Source organism: Mobula birostris, chromosome 20 (assembly GCF_030028105.1).
Source record: "Mobula birostris isolate sMobBir1 chromosome 20, sMobBir1.hap1, whole genome shotgun sequence".
NCBI lineage: Eukaryota > Metazoa > Chordata > Chondrichthyes > Myliobatiformes > Myliobatidae > Mobula > Mobula birostris.
The window spans coordinates 27,739,519-27,759,372 of record NC_092389.1 but is presented as its reverse complement, the minus strand read 5'-3'; the positions used below and the strand labels follow the sequence as shown (position 1 = coordinate 27,759,372).

The 19,854-nt window shown below is 42.5% G+C and overlaps 1 protein-coding gene across 1 annotated transcript in view; it reads right to left on the bottom strand.

Annotated features, from left to right (window-relative positions):
• Window positions 1–19,854, bottom strand: part of fez1 (fasciculation and elongation protein zeta 1 (zygin I)) — a 92,881-nt gene that overhangs the window by 58,204 nt on the left and 14,823 nt on the right. Inside the window, exon 2 of the mRNA XM_072238390.1 lies at window positions 14,408–14,507. Coding sequence (XP_072094491.1) covers window positions 14,408–14,507 — 100 coding nt within the window. The remainder of the gene's footprint in view (window positions 1–14,407; window positions 14,508–19,854) is intronic.

Here is a 19,854-nt window from a genome sequence, read left to right as displayed (position 1 = left end):
CTAGGACAAGAGGGCACTGCCTTAGGATAGAGGGGCACCCTTTCAAAACAGAGATGCAGAGAAATTTCTTCAGCCAAAGGGTGGTGAATTTGTGGAATTTGTTGCCACGTGCAGCTGTGGAGGCCAGGTTGTTGGGTGTACTTAAGGCAGAGATTGATAGGTTCTTAATTAGACATGGCATCAAAGGTTATGGGGAGAAGGCCGGGAACTGGGGTTGAGGAGGTGATAGAAAAAAGGATCAGCAATGATTGAATGGCGGAGCAAACTCGATGGGCCAGATGGCCTAATTCTGCTCCTATGTCTTATGGTCTTATAAAAGATAAAGAGAGGGCATATAAAATAGCAAAAAGTAGTGAGAAGTAGTGAGTATTGAGAAACATTTAAAAAAGCCAAAAGGAGAGGAAATATGAGATATGAAGGTAAGCTAGCCAATAATATAAAAGAGGATACCATAAGTTTTTTTCAGATATATAAAGAGTAAAAGAGAGGTGAGAGTGGATATCAGACCACTGGAAAATTAAGCTGTAGAGGTAGTAATAGGGGACAAAGAGATGGCAGACAAATTTAATAAGTATTTTGCATCAGTCTTCACTAAGGAAGACACTAGCAGAATGCCAGAAAATCAAAAATGTCAAGGGGCAGAAGTGAGAGTTGTTGTTATTACTAAGGAGAAGGTGCTTGAGAAGCTGAAAGGTCTGAAGGTAAATTAGTCACCTGGACCAGATGGACTATACCCTAGTGTTCTGAAAGAGGTAGCTGAAGAGGTTGTGGAGACATTAGTAATGATCTTTCAAGAATCACTAGCTTCTGGAATGGTTCTGGAGGACTGGAAAATTGCAAATATCACACCACTCTTTAAGAAGGGAGGGAGGTAGAAAAAGGAAATCGTAGGCTGGTTAGCTTGATCTCAGTGGTTGGGAAGATGTTTGAGTCCATTATTAAGGGTGATGTTTCAGGGTACTCGGAGGCACATGATAAAATAGGCCAAAGTCAGCATGGTTTCCTTATGGGGAAATCTTGCCTGACTAATCTGTTGGAAATCTTTGAGGAAATAACAGGCAGGATAGACAACGGAGAGTCAGTGAATATTGCTTACTTGGATTTTCAGAAGGCCTTTGACAAGGTGCCTCACATGAGGCTGCTAAACAAGATAAGAGGCCATGGTATTGCAGAAAAGATACTAGTGTGGATAGAAGATTGGTTGACTGGCAGGAAGCAAAGAGTGGGAATAAAGAGGGTCTATTTTGGTTGGATGTTGATGACGAGTAGTGTTCCGCAGGGATCGGTGTTAGAATTGTTTCCTAGCACGTCAATGATTTGGATGACGGGATTGATGGCTTGTGCCAAGCTTGCAGATGATACAATGGTAGGTGGAGGGGCAGAGAGTGTTGACGAAGCAGGAAGTCTGCAGAGGGACCTAGACAGATTAGGAGAATAGGCAAAGAAGTGGCAGATGGAATATAGTGTAGGGAAGTGTATAGCCATGCACTTTGGTGGAAAAAATAAAAGCGTAGACTATTTTCTAAACAGGTGAAAATTCAAAAATCAGACACACAAATGGACTTGCAGATCTCCTGCAGGATTCCCTAAAGCTTAACTTACAGGTCGAGTCAGTGGTGAGGAAGTCAAATGCAATGCTATCATTCTTTTCGAGAGGACCAGAATATAAAAGCAAGGATGTAATACTGAGGCTTTAGAAGTTATTGGTCAGACTGTACTTGGACTACTGTGAGTAGCTTTGGGCCCATTATCTAGTAAAAGATGAACTGGCATTGCAGTGGTTCCAGAGGAGGTTCACAAGAATTGTTCTGGGAATGAAAGGGTTAATGTATGATGAGCATTTGATGGCTTTGGCCCTGTACTCATTGGAGTTTAGAAGATTGAGAGGGGGGATCTCATTAAAACCTGTTGAATGTTGAAAGACCTAGATAGAGTGCACGTGGGGAGGATGTTTCCCCAGAATAGAAGGACATCCATTCATTGCCACAGATGGCTATGGACACCAAGTAATTGGGTATATTTCAATGAGAAGTGCTTAATTAGTAAGACCGTCAAAGGTTACTGGGAGAAGACAGGAGAATGGGACTGGGAGATTGTGAGGGCTAATATATCAGCAATGATGGAATGGCAGAGCAGACTCAATGGGCCGAGTACCCTAATTCTGCTCTGATGTCTTGGTACTGGACCCCAAGAAAGGGAGTTTGTGGAGTCCCTCTGAGATGGATTCTTAGAACAGCTTGTACTGGAGCCTACCAGAGAGAACGCAATTCTAGATTTAGTGTTGTGCAATGAACCGAATTTGATCAGGGACCTCGAGGTAAAGGGGCCATTAGGAGGTATGATAAGATTTAATCTACAATTTGAGAGGGAGAAGGGAAACTCGGAAGTGTCAGTATTACAGTTGAACGAAGGGAACTATGGTGCTATGAGGGAGGAACTGGCCAAAGTTCAATGGAACAATACCCTAGCAGGGATGACAGTGGAACAGCAATGACAAGTGTTTCTGGGAATAATGCGGAAGGTGCAGGATCAGTTCATTTCAAAGAGGAAGAAAGATCCTAAGGGGAGTAAAGGGAGGCCGTGGCTGACAAGGGAAGTAATGGACAGTATAAAAATAAAAGAGAAGAAGTATAACATAGCAAAGACGAGTGGGAAGCCGGAGGATTGGGAAAATTTTAAAGAGCGACAGAAGGGAACTAAAAAGGCAATACGCAGAGAAAAAATGAGGTACGAAGGTAAACTTGCCAAGAATATAAAGGAGGATAGTAAAAGCTTCTTTAGGTATGTGAAAAGGAAAAAAATAGTTAAGACCAAAATTGGGCCCTTGAAAAAAGAAGCGGGTGAATTTATTATGGGGAACAAGAAAATGGCAGACGAGTTGAACAGGTACTTTGGATCTGTCTTCACTAGGGAAGACACAAACAATCTCCCAGATGTAATAGTGGCCAAAGGACCTAGGGTAAAGGATGAATTGAAGGAAATTTATATTAGTCAGGAAATGGTGTTGGATAGACTGTTAGGTCTGAAGACTGATAAGTCCCCGGGACCCGATGGTCTGCATCCCAGGGTACCTAAGGAGGTGGCTTTAGAAATCGTGGACGCATTGGTAATCATTTTCCAATGTTCTATAGATTCAGGATCAGTTTTGGTCTCCAAATTTGAGGAAGGACATTCTTGCTATTGAGGGAGTGCAGCGTAGGTTCACAAGGTTAATTCCCGGGATGGTGGGACTGTCATATGTTGAAAGATTGGAGTGACTGGGCTTGTATACTCTGGTACTTAGAAGGCTGAGAGGGGATCTTATTGAAACATATAAGATTATTAAGGGATTGGACACGCTGGAGGCAGGAATCATGTTCCCGCCGATGGGTGAGTCCAGAACCAGAGGCCACAGTTATAAGAATTAGGGGTAGGCCATTTAGAACAGAGTTGAGGAAAAACTTTTTCACCCAGAGAGTGGTGAATATATGGAATGCTCTGCCCCAGAAGGCTGTGGAGGCCAAGTCTCTGGATGCTTTCAAAAAAGAGATGGATAGAGCTCTTAAAGATAGTGGAATCAAAGGTTATGGGGATAAGGCAGGAACTGGATACTTATAGTGGATGATCAGCCATGATCACAGTGAATGGCGGCGCTGGCTCGAAGGGCCGAATGGTCTACTCCTGCACCTATTGTCTATTGTCTTATGGTCTCCACTTAACATCACTTCTGCTGGTAGGACATTCCACCATGTTCTGGGTAAAATAACTTGCCTCATAAATATCCTTTGAACTTTAAATCTAGTAATTGACATTTTCACCCTAGGAAAAAGACAATATCTACCCTAACTATAATTCTCACAACTTTATCCCTCAGCAGAGAAAACAACCCATGGTTGTTCTGAAACTTCGCTCAATGATGTGAGTGGAAAGACAGGAAGGTGAAAATCAGATAAACTGTGAAGTTTTATCAAGGGGGTTTGAATCCATGACTGGTTTTACAGCAGCCCCAAGTCTCTCCCTACATCAAGGATGTTCTTGAGTTCTCAGCTCTTCATTTGCACCTGTTGTGAAGTGGACTAGTAATCCAGAAAGCATGAATTCCAATCATTCCATAGAAGTCTGAAATACTTGGGTCTTTTCCTAACTTTTGGGAGAAATTATTACTCATTCAGTGCAGAGTTTTGAACAGAACAGATTGGTTCACACCTCCATAGCTGTGAAATAATGCCCTGAGTAATTCGTATGTACTGATGCTTTCCAGTGAAAATTTCCTGGCAGCATTAGTTCATTAATTTAAAAGTGTCAGATAAAGGGGGAAAAAAGGATTAAAGTTATAACTAGAGCAGCTATTTCAATCCCTATGGAATAATGCATATTGAAGAAACTGGCTAAGGCCTCACAGTCCATCTGTCATTACTGGACACAACTTCTGTGTATATAATAAAAACAGGAAATGTTGCAGATTCTCAGCCTATCAAGCAGTGTCTGTGGAGAGAGAAAGAGAATTTAGGCCAATGAATCTCGATCAGAACTGGAAACCGGAAAATGAGACCTTGTTTAAGTCGTGATTGGAGAAGTGGGTTGAGTATTGGTTTGATAGTGGAGAATGTCTGTGATTCACTGGAAACAAAGATTGTGAATGGGCACAATTGCCATCTAAGGAAGCCTGGAGCATTCAGGGCAATTAGAGAAAAGAATGCAACAACACTGGATGCTGAACACTATCATTGCTGAAAATTTGATGTAAAAGAGAATTCTGGAAATGCTCAGTCATTCATGTAGCATCTGTAGTGAGAAAAACACTGAATAGACCTCTATAACTTTGAAACCACACTGAGCATAGTAAAGTGGGCACCACCCATCAGACCAATAAGGCCGAGCGAATAACTACATGTACTTTCCAAAGGGAAACCACATTGCTGACTCTTGTTGATATTGGGAGGTATCATAATCTCAAATCTTGCAACCACCTCATTGCCAAATTTCCACCGGAGACCATCAATCATACAGCTTTGCAGCATATCATCTTCAAATGCAATTGCAAAAGTCCTATACATCAGGAGATGACAGGTTAATTCCAGATTCTTATTAAACCACCTGTATCCTATTGCAAAACTTATAATTGAAATATATAAATAATATTTCTAATGTCCCTACGATTTTGTTTTCCTGGAATTGCTTAAAGCGGTGACCTGGAAATTATTTGTGGAAGCTGCAAAACATTCTTGGGCTAACCCTACCATCCATGATCAGCCTCTCTACAAATTCGGTTTTCCAGATGGGCCAGCTTTTCACCTCTCTCCTCGCTCAACTGAAAGTGAGTAAGAAGGAAGTACTTTCACACATTAAGTGTTGCTGATTAACAGAAAGATAATGCCAGAATATAAGACAGTCTGTTCATTGAGATGTTCACTTCTTTCCTTGGAGTTAAGTTATTGTGACCTAATTAAGGGAGGAGGGGGGAACGTCGACTCAGACCATGAGAGGCCTGCGTCGGGCATTTTCATGCCTTACAAGATGCAGATTGGAAGTCTGTGTGGGGCATCACTCCTTGCACAGACACTAGAGCAACGTGTGGTTAAGTACCTTGCTCAAGGACATAAGCACGCTGCGACAGCTGAGGCTCGAACTAGTGACCTTCAGATCATTAGACGAACGCCTTAACCACTTGGCCACCCCTTTCATGACCATCTCCAGTTCCTTTGGCATAGAGGCAAAGTGATCAGATCGCTTCAACCACAAACAAGAGAGAATCTGCAGATGCTGGAAATCTGAACAACACACACAAACTGCTGGAGGAACTCAGCAGGCCAGGCAGCATCTATGGAAAAGAGTACAGACAATGTTTCGGGCCAAGTCCCTACAGCAGGACTCATTTCAAATGCAGTGCTTAAAGATACAAGCTCAAGCCAAACATACAAGTTAAATTAACACTCACAACACGCTGGAGGAACTCTTTAGTCCTGACGAAGGGTTCTGGCCCAAAACGTTGACTGATCGTTTCCACGGATGCTGCCCGACCTGCTGAATTCCTCCAGCGTGTTGTGAGTGTTGCTTTGACCCCAGCACCTGCAGAGTATTTTGTGTATACAAGTTAAATTAGAAGCAATAGTGCTAATAATATGCTGTCAAGATCTGAAAAGGCCTCACCTGGTTTTGTCAATACCTAGTGGGAGTGCGGGGGCCTGGAGTGAAATGTCCACCCCCCTATTGATTGGAGGGTGAAGCCAACAGTTGAGACCAAGGTAGCATGGATGGATGTGGTCAAGGTAGTCAGCAGGAGCAGTGTTGTACTGCATCAAGGAAAATGGTTTCTCAAACTATATTATGTTTAAACCTGGAAAAAATTAAGAGTGGTATGGTTGATTCGTCAGTTAAATTTGAAGAAACCTGGAGGCCATTTATTCAACATTTTCATATGATGTAAGTTGTCCCTTTCAGAACCCTTTTTTTAAATAATCTTTTGTTTATCTATAGAGGAGCGGAGTTAGTGACAAATAATGTTCTTATCTGAGGGAATAAGACATCCCAGTCTTTGTTTTTTTTAGTTTAGGGGGTTCTTTATAAAACTCTTTTTCATGTTCAATTACTCAGAGATTGGGAGTTTGAATTATATATTTTACTCAAATTATGTTTGTATATGTTAACCATTATCAATGTTATACCGATCTCTTTGTATCATTAGTATTGTTATGTATATTAATTTGAAATTTAATAAAAAGATTGAAAAAGAAAGAAAGGAAAATGGGAGTGAATGGAGGGCATGAGTCACTGACAGTGTATTGTCCTACATCCTAATGTACACATCACCATAGTATCACACTCACTCTGTCTTTTCAAACTTACTCTACAACATAGAGAATCAGAATCAGGTTTAACATCACTGACATACAGTATGTGGTGAAATTGGTTGTTTTGTGACAGCAGTACAGTGCAATACATATGTCCCATCTCCTTTTAAACCTTTCCTATCTACTGTAGTTCTCCCAAGTATCATTTAGATGTTGGTAATATACCTGCTTCAAGCACTTCCTCTGGCAGCTCATTCCATATACTGACTACTCTCTGGATGACAAAGTTGCCCTTTAGTTTTCAATTAAAATCTCTCCCCCCTCATTGTAAACCCATGCATCCTAATTCTTGATTCCACAACCCTGAGAAAAAGACTGCACGTTGATGCCCTCATGATTTGAAATACCTCCAGATAAGATCACCCCTCATTATCGTATACTCCAATGAAAAAAAAACACAACCTGCTCAGCCTCTCTCCATAACTAACTTTCTTGAGTCTCAGCAACATCCTCGTAAATCGCCTCTGTACCCTTTCCAGTTTAATGGCATCTTTCCGAGAGGAGGGAGACCGCAACTGAACACCGTATTCCAGATGTAGCCTCACTAACATATCTTACAACTGCAACATAACATTGCGACCTCTGTACTCTGTGCCCTGACTGATGTCGGCCTTTCTTCATCATTCTAACTGTGACGCCATTTTCAGGGAACCGTGGACTTGTGCTTGTACTTCCTCTGTTGTACAACACTTCCAGTGCCCTACCACTCACTGTGAACTCCTTCCCCTGATTTGTCTTCCCAAAATGCAACAGCTCACATTTATCCAAATTGAACTCCATTTGCCATTCCTTAGCTCACTTACCAAGGTCCCTATGTAAATCCTGATAACCATCTTCACTATCAGTGGCACCTCCTATATTAGTGTCTAACTTACCATCAATGCTTTGTAGATTCTCATTTAAATCATTGGTATTAATGTCAAATAATAGTGGGCCTAGAACTGGCCTCTGGGCTATACTACTACAGGCAGTCTTCAAGTCTGTAAAACAACCTTCCGCCATCACCCTCTGCTTTCTATCATCAAGCCTATCACATATCCAATTAACTAGCTCACCCTGGATGCCATGCAGTCTAACTTTCCACACCAGCCTACCATACGAAACCTTATCAAAGGCTATACTGTAAAGCACTTGAAGGACTTGCATTTATATAGTACCTTTTTAGCTGCACAGCAGCTGGACTTGGAGCGTCTGGAAGCCGCTGCAATTGATGAATGCTCCTGAGTTATCTGGGCTCTCTCAGTCTTCACATAATGTGCTCTAACCCTAGGAAGCTGTCCAGAGCCACAGATCTAAGCTATGCCTCACTGTGACCCAAGCTGTGGCAGGCAAGGTTGACAAGCTGCAGTTGACGTCTTTAACAAAGTAGCAGCTGCAAGATCATGCAAATGTTCCCAGCTGACCCAGAGGCAAAATAATGTAGCTGAGTTTGGTAGTCACATTGACAATTACTGTTATAGCGTGACCAGTGAGGAACATCTCTTCAGTACCTGTCCAATTCCTTTTTGGAAGCCCTGACCTTCTGTTTCCACCTTCCTGATCACAAAAAAAAACTTATTTAAAAAGGACAGCTCATGTGCATTATGCGTACTTTTTGGCATTGACAGGACAAAAACAGTAATGCAGATTTTTAAGCATAGGAGACTATTACTAGAGATGCCCCAGAGGGAGCAGCACTGGCTGTTCATAATTTAGAAATACTTTGGATGAAAATATGGGCAATAATATATATTCATTTTTCTCATTAGTATTGGCAAGAGTGATGTGGGGAAGATGCAAAGGTAGACACGTGGGTCAAGTAACTGGCTAAGAAGATGACAGGTGAAGTATATTCGAGGAGAAATGGTAAAACAGTGTTCTTTTAAACGGTGAAAAATGACCAAACATTAGTGTACAGAGGGATCTGGGTGTGCTGGTCCACAAGAAGCAGAGAGTAGAACCAGCAACCTATTAGAAAGACAAAATGATATGTTCACCTTTGTTGTAAGAGGGTTGGAGTTTATGAGGAAGGAGGTCCTGCTGCAGTTGTGAAGGGCTTTAGTGAGACCACATCTTCAGAAATGTGTTGTGCCTGTAGGTAAATGATTTACTAGAGTTGGTGCAGCATTGATTGAATCCCATCTTGCTTCCATAGCTGCCTTACAGCCAAACATCATTCGCTCAACAATGGTAATATCATGAGTTAATTTGAAGGTGGCTTTTGCAGCTGTGTTTAACCACAGTCATTTGTGTATAAAGATAGAGGCTAAACATACAACCTTGAGGTGCACACGTGTTGATAATCAGTGAGAAGGAGATGTCATGACCAATCTTCTTTGAGTGAGATCTGCTAATAAGGAAGTTGAGAGGGAGGTACAGAGGCCCAGGTCTTGAAGCTTGATGATGAATTCGGATGGGTTAAGGAACATAATCAACCTTGATCTAATTAACTAGCCAAGTGGCTCAAGGAACTATATTGCCTCGTCTTGCTATTGCTTATGTTCTTACCACTGGAATATCTAATACATCATAAACAGAATTGCTGAAGTGCAGATCTTTGAAGAAAGGTGAATTCCATAATTAGGTAAATGATAGATTCACTTATAACATCAGCAACTTATAATACAGATGCTAAAGTTATCTGCTGCCCCCTGGTTATATCAATATTGCACTGTACAATTTATTTTCAATATGCAGCAAGCTGCTGCAAATGATTGAATAAATATTACACTGAATAACAATAGCAAAGATAATAAAAATAGTTTTTGTTGTCTGCAGATCATGCAGTCTTTGGGGGCTTTGCTATTGCTTGGTGACTGGTGGGCGCTGACACTTTTTGCTGAAGCGGGCAGGGGGAAGGGGAGGTTGATGCATTGATGCTTTGCTGCAGGGGGAGAGGGGGCTTTGGGGTTCTAACATTTTTCTCTCGTTATTCTTTTGGGGTTCTTCTGTTTCTGTGGATGCCTGTGAAGACCAAGTATTTCAGGTTGTATACTGTGTGCACTCTCATTATTTTGCTCTCTTTTGCACTACTTATTTAATTTTTATATACTTCATATTGGAGTTTATAGTAATATTTTATGTATTGTACTGTAATGCTGCCACAAGACAACAAATTTGATAACATATGTCAGTGATAATAAACTTGATTCCGATTCAGATTCTGATTCAATACACCATTATTACTTGGTCTCCTTTACACAATTTATTCAATTGTAAATGAATTTCAGGTTTTACTGGCCCTGGCCAGAATCCCTACCTTCTTGACTTCTTCACATTTTGAATATACAGTAGATCTGTCACTTAGATCAGTTAAGTGGTTTTCTACACTGAGAACAGTAATTAGGAAGCAGCACAATAGCTACAGGAAATATTCATTATGTAACCCTGCAAGCATTTAATTGGGGAGTTTTATATTTCATCCACTTCACTATATCAGTTACTAAAACATTACCAGAACCTTCACCCCCCCCGACACACACATCATAACGTTTCCTACAGTATGTATATTCGACCTCTACTTCCCTTGATTACCTGGAGCATATAGAACTTTTGCTGTTATACTGGATGTGTGTGATGTTGATTCAGTTAGAATGGCAACTATCTAATATCACTCGTTTTATCCCACAACTGAAAATAAAACATCATCCCGTCATCCAGTAATGTTGTGGGTTTGACTGCCAGACCAGCCTGATCATTGCCCACTCTCAGCCACAGCGGCAAGAATGGTAGCAAAAATTACTCAATCTTTAGCATATTATCCGGTAAGATGGCGCAGTTCTGCAGACAGCTCACAAAACTGCTAGATACTCTTCTTCTAGATATACTTCTTCTGAACTGTGACTGATTGCAGCCTGTAATTTCCATTTTAGGGATGAACTTTTGAGCCAATTAAAAAATCTGGCGCTTTTGCGATCTCCTCGGGGATTCGGCAAGAATGAGAGGGGCAGCCATCGATTCCTAATGGCAGAACGCGAACCCATTGTTATCTCTATTACTCCATGCCGATTAAAACATTGAGCAAGATTAAAATTGATGAGGATGAGAACAGGTGTACAGCGCCATCTGCCCGCATTTAACTGGTCTCCCTCTCGCTGTTTCTGGCAGAAGATACAGGAGCCTTGGGTCCACAGAGCTGAACTGACTGATTCGGTAGCTGTGGCCTGTGGCCATCAGCTTCTGGACTGGCTTCACCTGCTTCGGTGGCTCGTGGATGTGGACTCTCTTTCAGGGTCTCTGGAGCTTGATGTTTAATGTTCTGCGTGTTATCTGCTCGCTTTTTGTTATTTGCACAATTTGTTCTTTTTTTGCACGTTGGGGGTTTGATGGTCTTGTTCTGTGAGGTTTTTCTTTAAATGGGTGCTATTGTGTTTCTTGTGGCTGTCTGTGGGAAGATGAATCTCAGGGTTATATACTATATAAATACTTTGATAATAAATGGACTTTGAAACTTTGAAGCCATTACCATTGATGGAATTCCCCTAGATGTAAATGGACTGCTGTATAGACTATACTTCAGATGTGTTTTATTTCATTAAAGGTTTCAGGGGCATGCTGAAATCATGCAGCTTGCCTCAGAAACATTTACTCTCTACAAGTGCCCTTGCCACCCCTCCGCTGACACAGGATGAAATTGGGTAGACTTCTTTGCTGCTCCTCGGATACACGGAATAAGGGAAGGAGTTTGTATGTCCCTGAACCTCGATTAACTACCCAGACCTTTGACACACCAAAGATACCCATAACCATACTCCAATACAGGAGAAAATGGGTAACCAGCTCCAGCTCAGAACTTAATCTGCTTCTATCAACGCCAGGATGAAATATCAACAGGCAAGTCAATAAATGGGAGCTGTTATATTCTCATTTCTATTTGTGAAAATGGTTCCTTGAGGTTATTATAGCTGGTGGTAGTAATAGGGATAAGCTCCTACTATCTATTAAGGGCCTCTGACAAACAAGTCCAGCTCCTGGTCTTCATGTGTGGCTTAGATGCTGAGCCTGGCAGAACTGTTCCTACTGACGAGAGAAGGAGCAAAGGCAAGTTATTGATGCCTTAAAACTAGTCACTTCGGGCAAATAGGGCTTGTCAGCCATGGTTGGCAGCTCATCTAAGAGAAAGAAAGGTCTGATCTCACACTTCCACTGCCTTGTGGCTGCACTCATTCGTGGGGAAGGCTTTGGGAGTAAACTCCGAGGGAAAAACCCAGAGCTGGAATCCTTAAAGCAGTCCTACGTTGAGTTCAATGCTGACTGGCAGCTCCTGCGATGTCACTGGTAGCAAATTATATCATTCTCTGCCATTCCTTTGGGCTCATCAGTTGCATGGAAAGGGGGGGCCTTCTGCATGGGCAACAGCTCGCTCTCCATATTGTACTGCCCTGGCTTGTGTATCATTTGGACAGCTGGAATGCAACATCCATGGCTGACCCAACCAACAGAGGGTCTCATTTGTAAAAGTTCTTTTTTTCTTAAAAACATTAACACTATAGCCTATAGATTCAGGGTAAATGGGGTGTATGGAGTGTCCAGGGAGGGGCAGCACCTTTGGTAAAGGGGCTAGTGTCCATTCCAGGGCAGCTCACTCACCTTTGGTCTCCACTGGACACACAGTTCTCACCTGTGGCTCCAGGTAGCTGTTTGCATGTGACAGCAGTCACACCCTGTACACTGCCTCAATAGGAGGGCTAAACCAGGTGAGGGTAGCCAGCAGCCAGTGAAATAGGGATATGCCTGTCAGCTCTGGCAAACTGGGTGGATGAGATCCAACGGCCAGGAAGGTGGTACTGCAACACTTCATGGAGATCGAAAAGCATGACAAGGCACAGAAGACATCATGGTCATCCATTGCAACCAAGGAAGACCCCAGTTGGTGATGCTTGTTCATACCACTGGACCCAGACGCCTAAGGTCGAGAGAGTGAAACTGCCCTAGTACAACAGCTTTATTACTTTAGAAACTCTCCCATGCAGGTTTCCTGTCATTGTCAGACAATGACTATAGGGTAAATACTTACAATATTCTGCAATGCCTCACACATTAGCCAACATAATGAAGAGCAGTTTTTCACCTTCATTACCACTTGCTTCCCAAGTAACTGGCAGAAGGCCCCTCTTCCCTATCCCATGTAGAAACCAGCAGGAGATGGTGGCCATATTTCTTCCCATAGTCCTTCATTCACGTTACTGCACCCAGTGACCTTCGAAGACTGCTCCCTTGGGTGTCAGAGGAAGCAATCCCTTCAAGTACCTGGATGGATGCAGATGGCATTGCAATGACTTCCCCTCCCAACGTGATAGCCCCAGTACTGCACCTGTTGAAGGCCTTGCTTTAGTCTGAGCTTTTCAATAGTAAAATTGTTGTAGGAGTTAACACTCATCCAAACTCCTCTGATGGGACAGTAGCTGCTTCTGGCCCGTACAGGTTAGTGTTACACTGTCATCGCTACCAGGAACAGGCAAGAGAATGAAATAGAAGGCTGAGAACCATCAGTGTACATTGGCATATTCCCAATTATAGCTTTCAAAAACCTTCGTAGATATTAATGTGCATTAAATACATCAAGAAAGATGTTACACTGACAGTTTAATTTTACAACAATGATACCACAAATCTCTTTTCGGACAAGTATCACATAAACAAGCATGGAATGGAAGGATACAGATCAGGTGCAGGTAGGTGAATTGGCAGAGACAACATGGGCCAAAGGGCCTGTTCTTGTGCAGTACTGTTCTATGCTCTCTATGCTGTTGTCCTACCCCATAGGCTGTCTATTTGCTGGAGAGGAGTCTGAACACTCACAGGTATACACCCCACTACACCTCAAAGAGACATTTTCCCAATTTGCGAACTGTTATGCCATGAGCCTGGCACTCTGCAGGCGCTCCTGAAGCAGGGATGTGGTGATCCCGTCACTGCTCAGCCTGTTGCACAGTTTATCACTGTAGTAATATGCAGAGGCCACATCTGAGGACTGGTGTTGGATGGGCTGATGTGATGGTTAGAGCAGAGATGAGGGGCTCAGGGCTTCAACTTGGCTGGCATAGTGAATGCAGGCATTGCTGGACCCTGGCAGAACCTGCTCCAAATGTTGACAGACCACCCGGATCTTACAGTTTCTCTCATCACCACCTGTTGGAGGTGGTGAGATCTGTTGTCTTTCCTCATCTTGGAGATTTTTCTATGACAACAAGCTCAATGCTGGACACTGGGCAACTGGGAGGATGGCTATAAGGCCTCAGTTTTTCAGGCATTTCAGTGTGTGTGGCACCTCTTTGCTAATGCACAACTCAATTCTGAGGTAATGCTTGAACCAATGGCCTTCTGACTCAGAAGCAAGGTTCCATTACTGAGGAAAAACTATTTTTAGTTATAGATCTGATCACTCAATTAATAAGCTAGTTCAGGAGTTTTCACTGCCCATATCTTTTGCACAAAGGAGCTTGTTGATTCTTAGCATCCAGGAGGGATATGACACACAAAATGAAGCCAGAGGTAAGCTTTAACATAAGATTAACTCCATTTTTTCAGAATAATATTTTGCAGTGCAACACAGTTGGAAGCATAAAATGCTGTCTTGCCTGAGTTTTCAACATTACCTCCATGTTGGAGAGGTTCATATTGAGTTCCTGAAGACGTGCTGTCCTCCAGTCCTCAGCTGTGCTTGTTATGTAGTTGTCAGTTAGGGCATCCCAGATCCTGGAATGAGAAAGGTCATTGTTAGTAGTCTGCTGCACACAGCCTATCTGATGCCCGGCCTCCAGCCGGGAGTACAAATGTCCTTTGTCACTCCGCAGAAGAGCTGCATCTGGCCCACAGGCTAACAATCAGCATGTTTAATCTGATGAATCAACTGACTGTCAGGGACATTTGTCTGCCTGATTCAAAGTGTGTAGGTGCACCCAAATCTCAGGTACAATCATAGGACAGGAATAGGCCCTTCAGCCCATGATGTCTATGCTGAACATAATGCCAAATTAAATCTCTTCCACCTGCACATGATCCATCTCCCTCCATTCCTTGCATTTCACGTTTCTATCTCAAAGCCTCTTTAATGCCACTGTTGTATCTACTTTCACCACCAGCCTGGCAGGACCCTGTGTAAAAAAATCTGTTCTGCACATTCCCCCTTCCCACTACTTTAAATACATGTATATTGGCTCTTGACATTTGCATCAAGGGCAACATTCTTACTGTTTACTCAATCAATGCTTCTCGTGGTTTTATAAACTTCTATCAGGTGTCTAACAGCTCGTAAATAACAAAAGCCAACTTTCTGTTCCACCCCTCCCAATCACCCTTTTCATCCTCTGTCTCTCTCAGCTCCTCTCCGATATTCTGTAACTTCCCTGGCTCATCTCTGCAGCAGTCCATCTCTCTCTCTCTCTGTAGTAGACCCCTTCTCTCTGTAGTAGTCCCTTTCTCCCAACTCTGCCCAAAACCTCTTTAACTCCCCTGACTTTCCCTATGCACTCACCATTGTTGCAGATTTTCCTTACAGCCTTACTAAATCCTGTAGTCAGTCGTGCTGAGGCAGAGATCTATCTTTGTTCATAGCCTATGAGCTTCAAGCTGACAGGCAGCTTGAGGATGGGAAGGATTAGCCTCTTCTTCCAGGCATAAGATACCTGCTTCCCTTCTGCCATCACCACTCATTCCCACATAGTCCATTCTGAGTTGACTAAAGGCACTTCTCTACCTAGTGTCTTTAAGGTAGTCTTTTGTTGGCCTTTGCTGGCAATCTCTTTTAAGCACAACCACACCCATGATATCTTTATTTTCAGAATAACAGCAAAACCACAGAAAAATAACAAATTAAAACTCATCATTTGATCAATGTAATCATCTGCCTCAGAGCAGCATTAGGAACTTCAGAAAAAATCCCTTGTGAGTACCTTTTTAACAAGTTCCTGACAGTGTTTATTTATTCTATCTAAGGTGTTGACAAAACGTCCTTCATGCAACTCCAGTACCTGTTGTAATTCCTCTCAAACAAGTCCTTGGACATGTTCAACTCTGCAATAAAAAAAATATTTCTGCTTCTCTGCACGTTTCCCTCATCAAGATGAGTCAGGAGATGAGATCACAAGTCTGTCCCTTCGAAAACAAATTGCTAATTTGTGAGGTGAGACACAATGATTCTTTCACTTTGATCCAGTTAGGGGAACTCCTGAAGAATCCACTGTCAGAAATTTCAGTATTATTAACACTGGTCTCAAATTTTGCTCTACTATGTTCTTTTAAGTATAGATGATGAACTAAATCATGGAGTGGGACAGATTTCAATACACTGACCTGGTTTCTACATTAATTATCTTTTCAAGACCACTGTAATAGGTCCCTAAGAGCTGATTAGAATTTCATCTCATAAGTATGCTGATTCCGCCCCCTGGGTGTCTAGTATAAGATTTCTGAATCCCACCAGTAGCTGTCATCCTTTACCTGGCTTTGTCAGTGTGGTTCAGTCGCATGTGCACTTGAACATAGTTTCCCAGTGGCATTGCAGTGATTCTTTTCAAGGTAAATCCTCAGTTATCAAATCCAAGGCAATTGCCAATGTCTGCCTTAAAGGCTGCAAATGCACTACAGGGTCCTACATCTATAGAGAATTTACCTTGATAATTTATCAGAGCAAGATTCCAGGGTAGGTTGAAAGACTTACACCACAGGGTGTAAACCTCCCAGTGAGGAGCTTTTTTGAAAATAATTTACTACTAGGACTTGAAACACATGGACAGCTTTGACCAGTTTTGACCTGCTTAAGAGGTTTTGCTACATGCTGGTCCTGGAGCTCCTGTGGTACAAGGCAGGAACCTGGGAGAGGGTAGGAAAGTCAGGGCAAGGATTGGGTGGGGAGATATTGAGGGAAATTTGGAGGAAACACAAGGCTGATTGATGTGGAGCTCCCTTGGTTAAAGATTACGGGTGATTAGGAAGAGAAAATAGGATTGTGAAGATTGGTGGGAGAGATCAAGGTTTGGGGAATATGCCAGACATTAGAAAAGAGAAGATGATAGGCAGCAGATTGGTGTGAGAACTTGTTAAAAAGTACTAACAAAGGATATTTTCTGAAGCTCCTAATGCTGCCCTGAGGCAGATGATTACATTGATCACATGACCAGTTTTAATTTGTTATTTTTCTGTGGTTTGCTAAATTTGTTATTCTGAAAATGATATCATGGGTGTGGCTGTGTTTAAAACAGATTGCCAGCAAAGGCCAACAAAAGACTACCTTAAAGACACTGGTAGAGAAATGCCTTTAGACAACTCAAAATGGACTCATCACAGGATGTGCTTAGGTCTGTGATTTGGGATATAGTGGGAGAGAGATAGTGAAGATAAGGGAAGAATTATGGGCTGTGGAATACTGACCTACAAGCAGAAGTAATAGACTGGCCCTTCCTATTCCTTTGTACCTCCTCAGTTGCTGAATGTCGAGAACTCAGAAAACACAGCCTGCAGAGAATGAATCAACCCCCATCCATTTTCTGTTACAATGGGGACACCTGTTTCCTACTTTTAACATTTTAGTCACCTCTTGAAACTCACATATTTTGGAGGTCAAAACTGATCCAATATTTCAGGTTAATGATCATGTCAGAACAGGTAAAATAATAGGAATGGAGAAGTTTTAAGTAAGTGCTCAGTATAAAAGATAGAAACCTGCTTGGCTAGAAAAAACTCCCCAAACCAAACTAGAGCCAAAACAACTCAATCCAAGCCAAATGCTGTGTGAATCCTTCCCCGATCTAATCCAACGAAACCATCAACATAAATGTAACAACTTAAGCATACTATTAATATACCAATATTATTAAGCCCAACATCCTGTCCTGGATAAAGTACTGAGACAGACCAGCACAGGATGCCCCAACCTAATTCAAGTACGAATAAATACCTGAGCCAAACCAAACTTGACACATATAGAAAGACACAAGAAAAACACAGAATTCTGGAAGAACTTACCAGGTCAGGCAGCATCTATGGAGGGAAATGGACAGTCAATGTTTCACACTGAGGTTTTTCAACATTCCTGACAAAGGAGTTTTGACTCAAAATGGCATTTCTTCCCATAGATGCTGCCCAACCTGCCGAACTCTTCCAAAATTTTATGTGTTGACATATACATAGTCAGGTCTGATCTCAAAGCCAGGAAGAGGATTCACCTCAAATGGACTTAAAATTTTACACAGCATAAATCTCAATGTTTCTGGGAGAGGAGGGATGGAGTCACTTCTCCACCCATCCTTCTTCCTTGGACTGGAAGTACACGGCCTAATGGAAAAGCCCAAAACACCACAATATGTACCTTTTCTCCTGTCAGGGATTGAAAATGCAGAAACTTGAGTAAAATTGCCTCAATGACCCAGACAGCTATGTTGGCTGGAGTCAGGACCTTGTGCTTTGGCTCTTGGTAGGGTCACCCATGCCAAACAGGTCAAAGGGTAGAAGCCAAACTAAGAGTGCTTCACCGGTCCTTCAGGTTCGAGAGTTCATCTCAGGGCTAACAACCCTGACTGGTCCCAAAAAAAATTGTTACGGAAACAACAATTAAGAATCGTTCTATATCTGTGTGCGGCAAGAGAGGCCAACTCAGTCATCAAGACCAGTGGTCCCCAAGTACCGGGCCGCAAAGCATGTGCGAGGAACCGATATGATTTGGTGACATGACTGTGTCGCCTTCTTGCCCAGACTCTTGGTGGCAGAAATATTGCCAAATGTAACTGACCAAAAAACATTTTTCTGAAAGGAAAATGATTTAGAAAAAGGATGGTATATAATTTTCGTGCAGATAATTTTAGCATGTGAGGAAGCCATGAAGAAGCCAAAAAGCCAAATCAATTTTCTGACGCCAACCACAATGGGAAAAAGCCAGATTTCTGGAATTTGGTGCCGGAAAAGCCAATCTGGTAACCCTGTAATGAGTCAGCTGCACCTTTCGTCATTCCCTGTCATGCCCACTGTTAAACTTGAACGCACATGAGGTCATTACCCACGCGTCATCCATGTCAGCGCAGGAAGAAGATCAACTCTTCGAGCTTGCAAATGTCGGCGGGCTGAAAGGTATGTTTGACATAACATCTCTGCCGGCATTCTGAAAACGTGGCTTCCATTTCCAAATCATATCTCTGCCAAGCGGAATAGACTGGACATAAGGAACCCCCTTCGAGTATCGCTGTCTCCCATCACCCCTGAATGGGACCGTCTTGTTGCGGGAAACAAGCCTAGGACTCCCACTGATTCAGCTATATTGGTGTGTTGCAATGATTTTATAGGTTCATATGAGGAAAATATGCGCTGTGTGTTTAATATTAAATTCGTTAGATAAACCCTTTTAGAAACGAAATTGAGTTTATTAGCCACTTAAAAGCACCTATATTCCGGTCGTGATTAACACCCCCCCCCCACCACCGGTCAGCCGGTCCACAAGAATATCATCAATATTAAACCGGTCCACGGTGCAAAAAAGGTTGGGGACCCCTGATCAAGACAGCACTTCATTGAACCTCTGAAGGGTGGAGGAAACACAAGAGACCAATGACAAATTGGTGCAATATCATAGAGGGAGAAATGAGGACCCTGAACCACACCTGGGGTACTTTAGAGAAAATAAACAAGGGCAGACAAAGATGGAGGACCTTCATTGCTGCCCTATATGCCAGCGGTGTAACGGGCAGTTGGTAAGCAGTGGAGGGCAAAGAAATCACGAGAATGGTCAGGGTATGTGTAAGAAGCAGACAATAAAGGGGTGGCATGGTAGCATGGTGATTAGCACAATCACTTTACAACAACAGCTATAAGATCGGTGTTCAATTCCCGCCGATCATTCAAGTGACATGGTAGTCAGCAGGTTAAATGGCCGTCATAAATTGCCCCTAACGTGTAGATCAGTAGTAGAATCATGGAGGATCTGATGGGAATGTGAGAGAATTAAAAATGAGAATAGTTAGAATTAGTGTAATATGTGGTTGATGGTCTGTACGGACTCAGTGGGCTGAAGAGCCTGTTTCTGCGCTGTATCTTTCTACTCGTGGCTCCAAGTAGC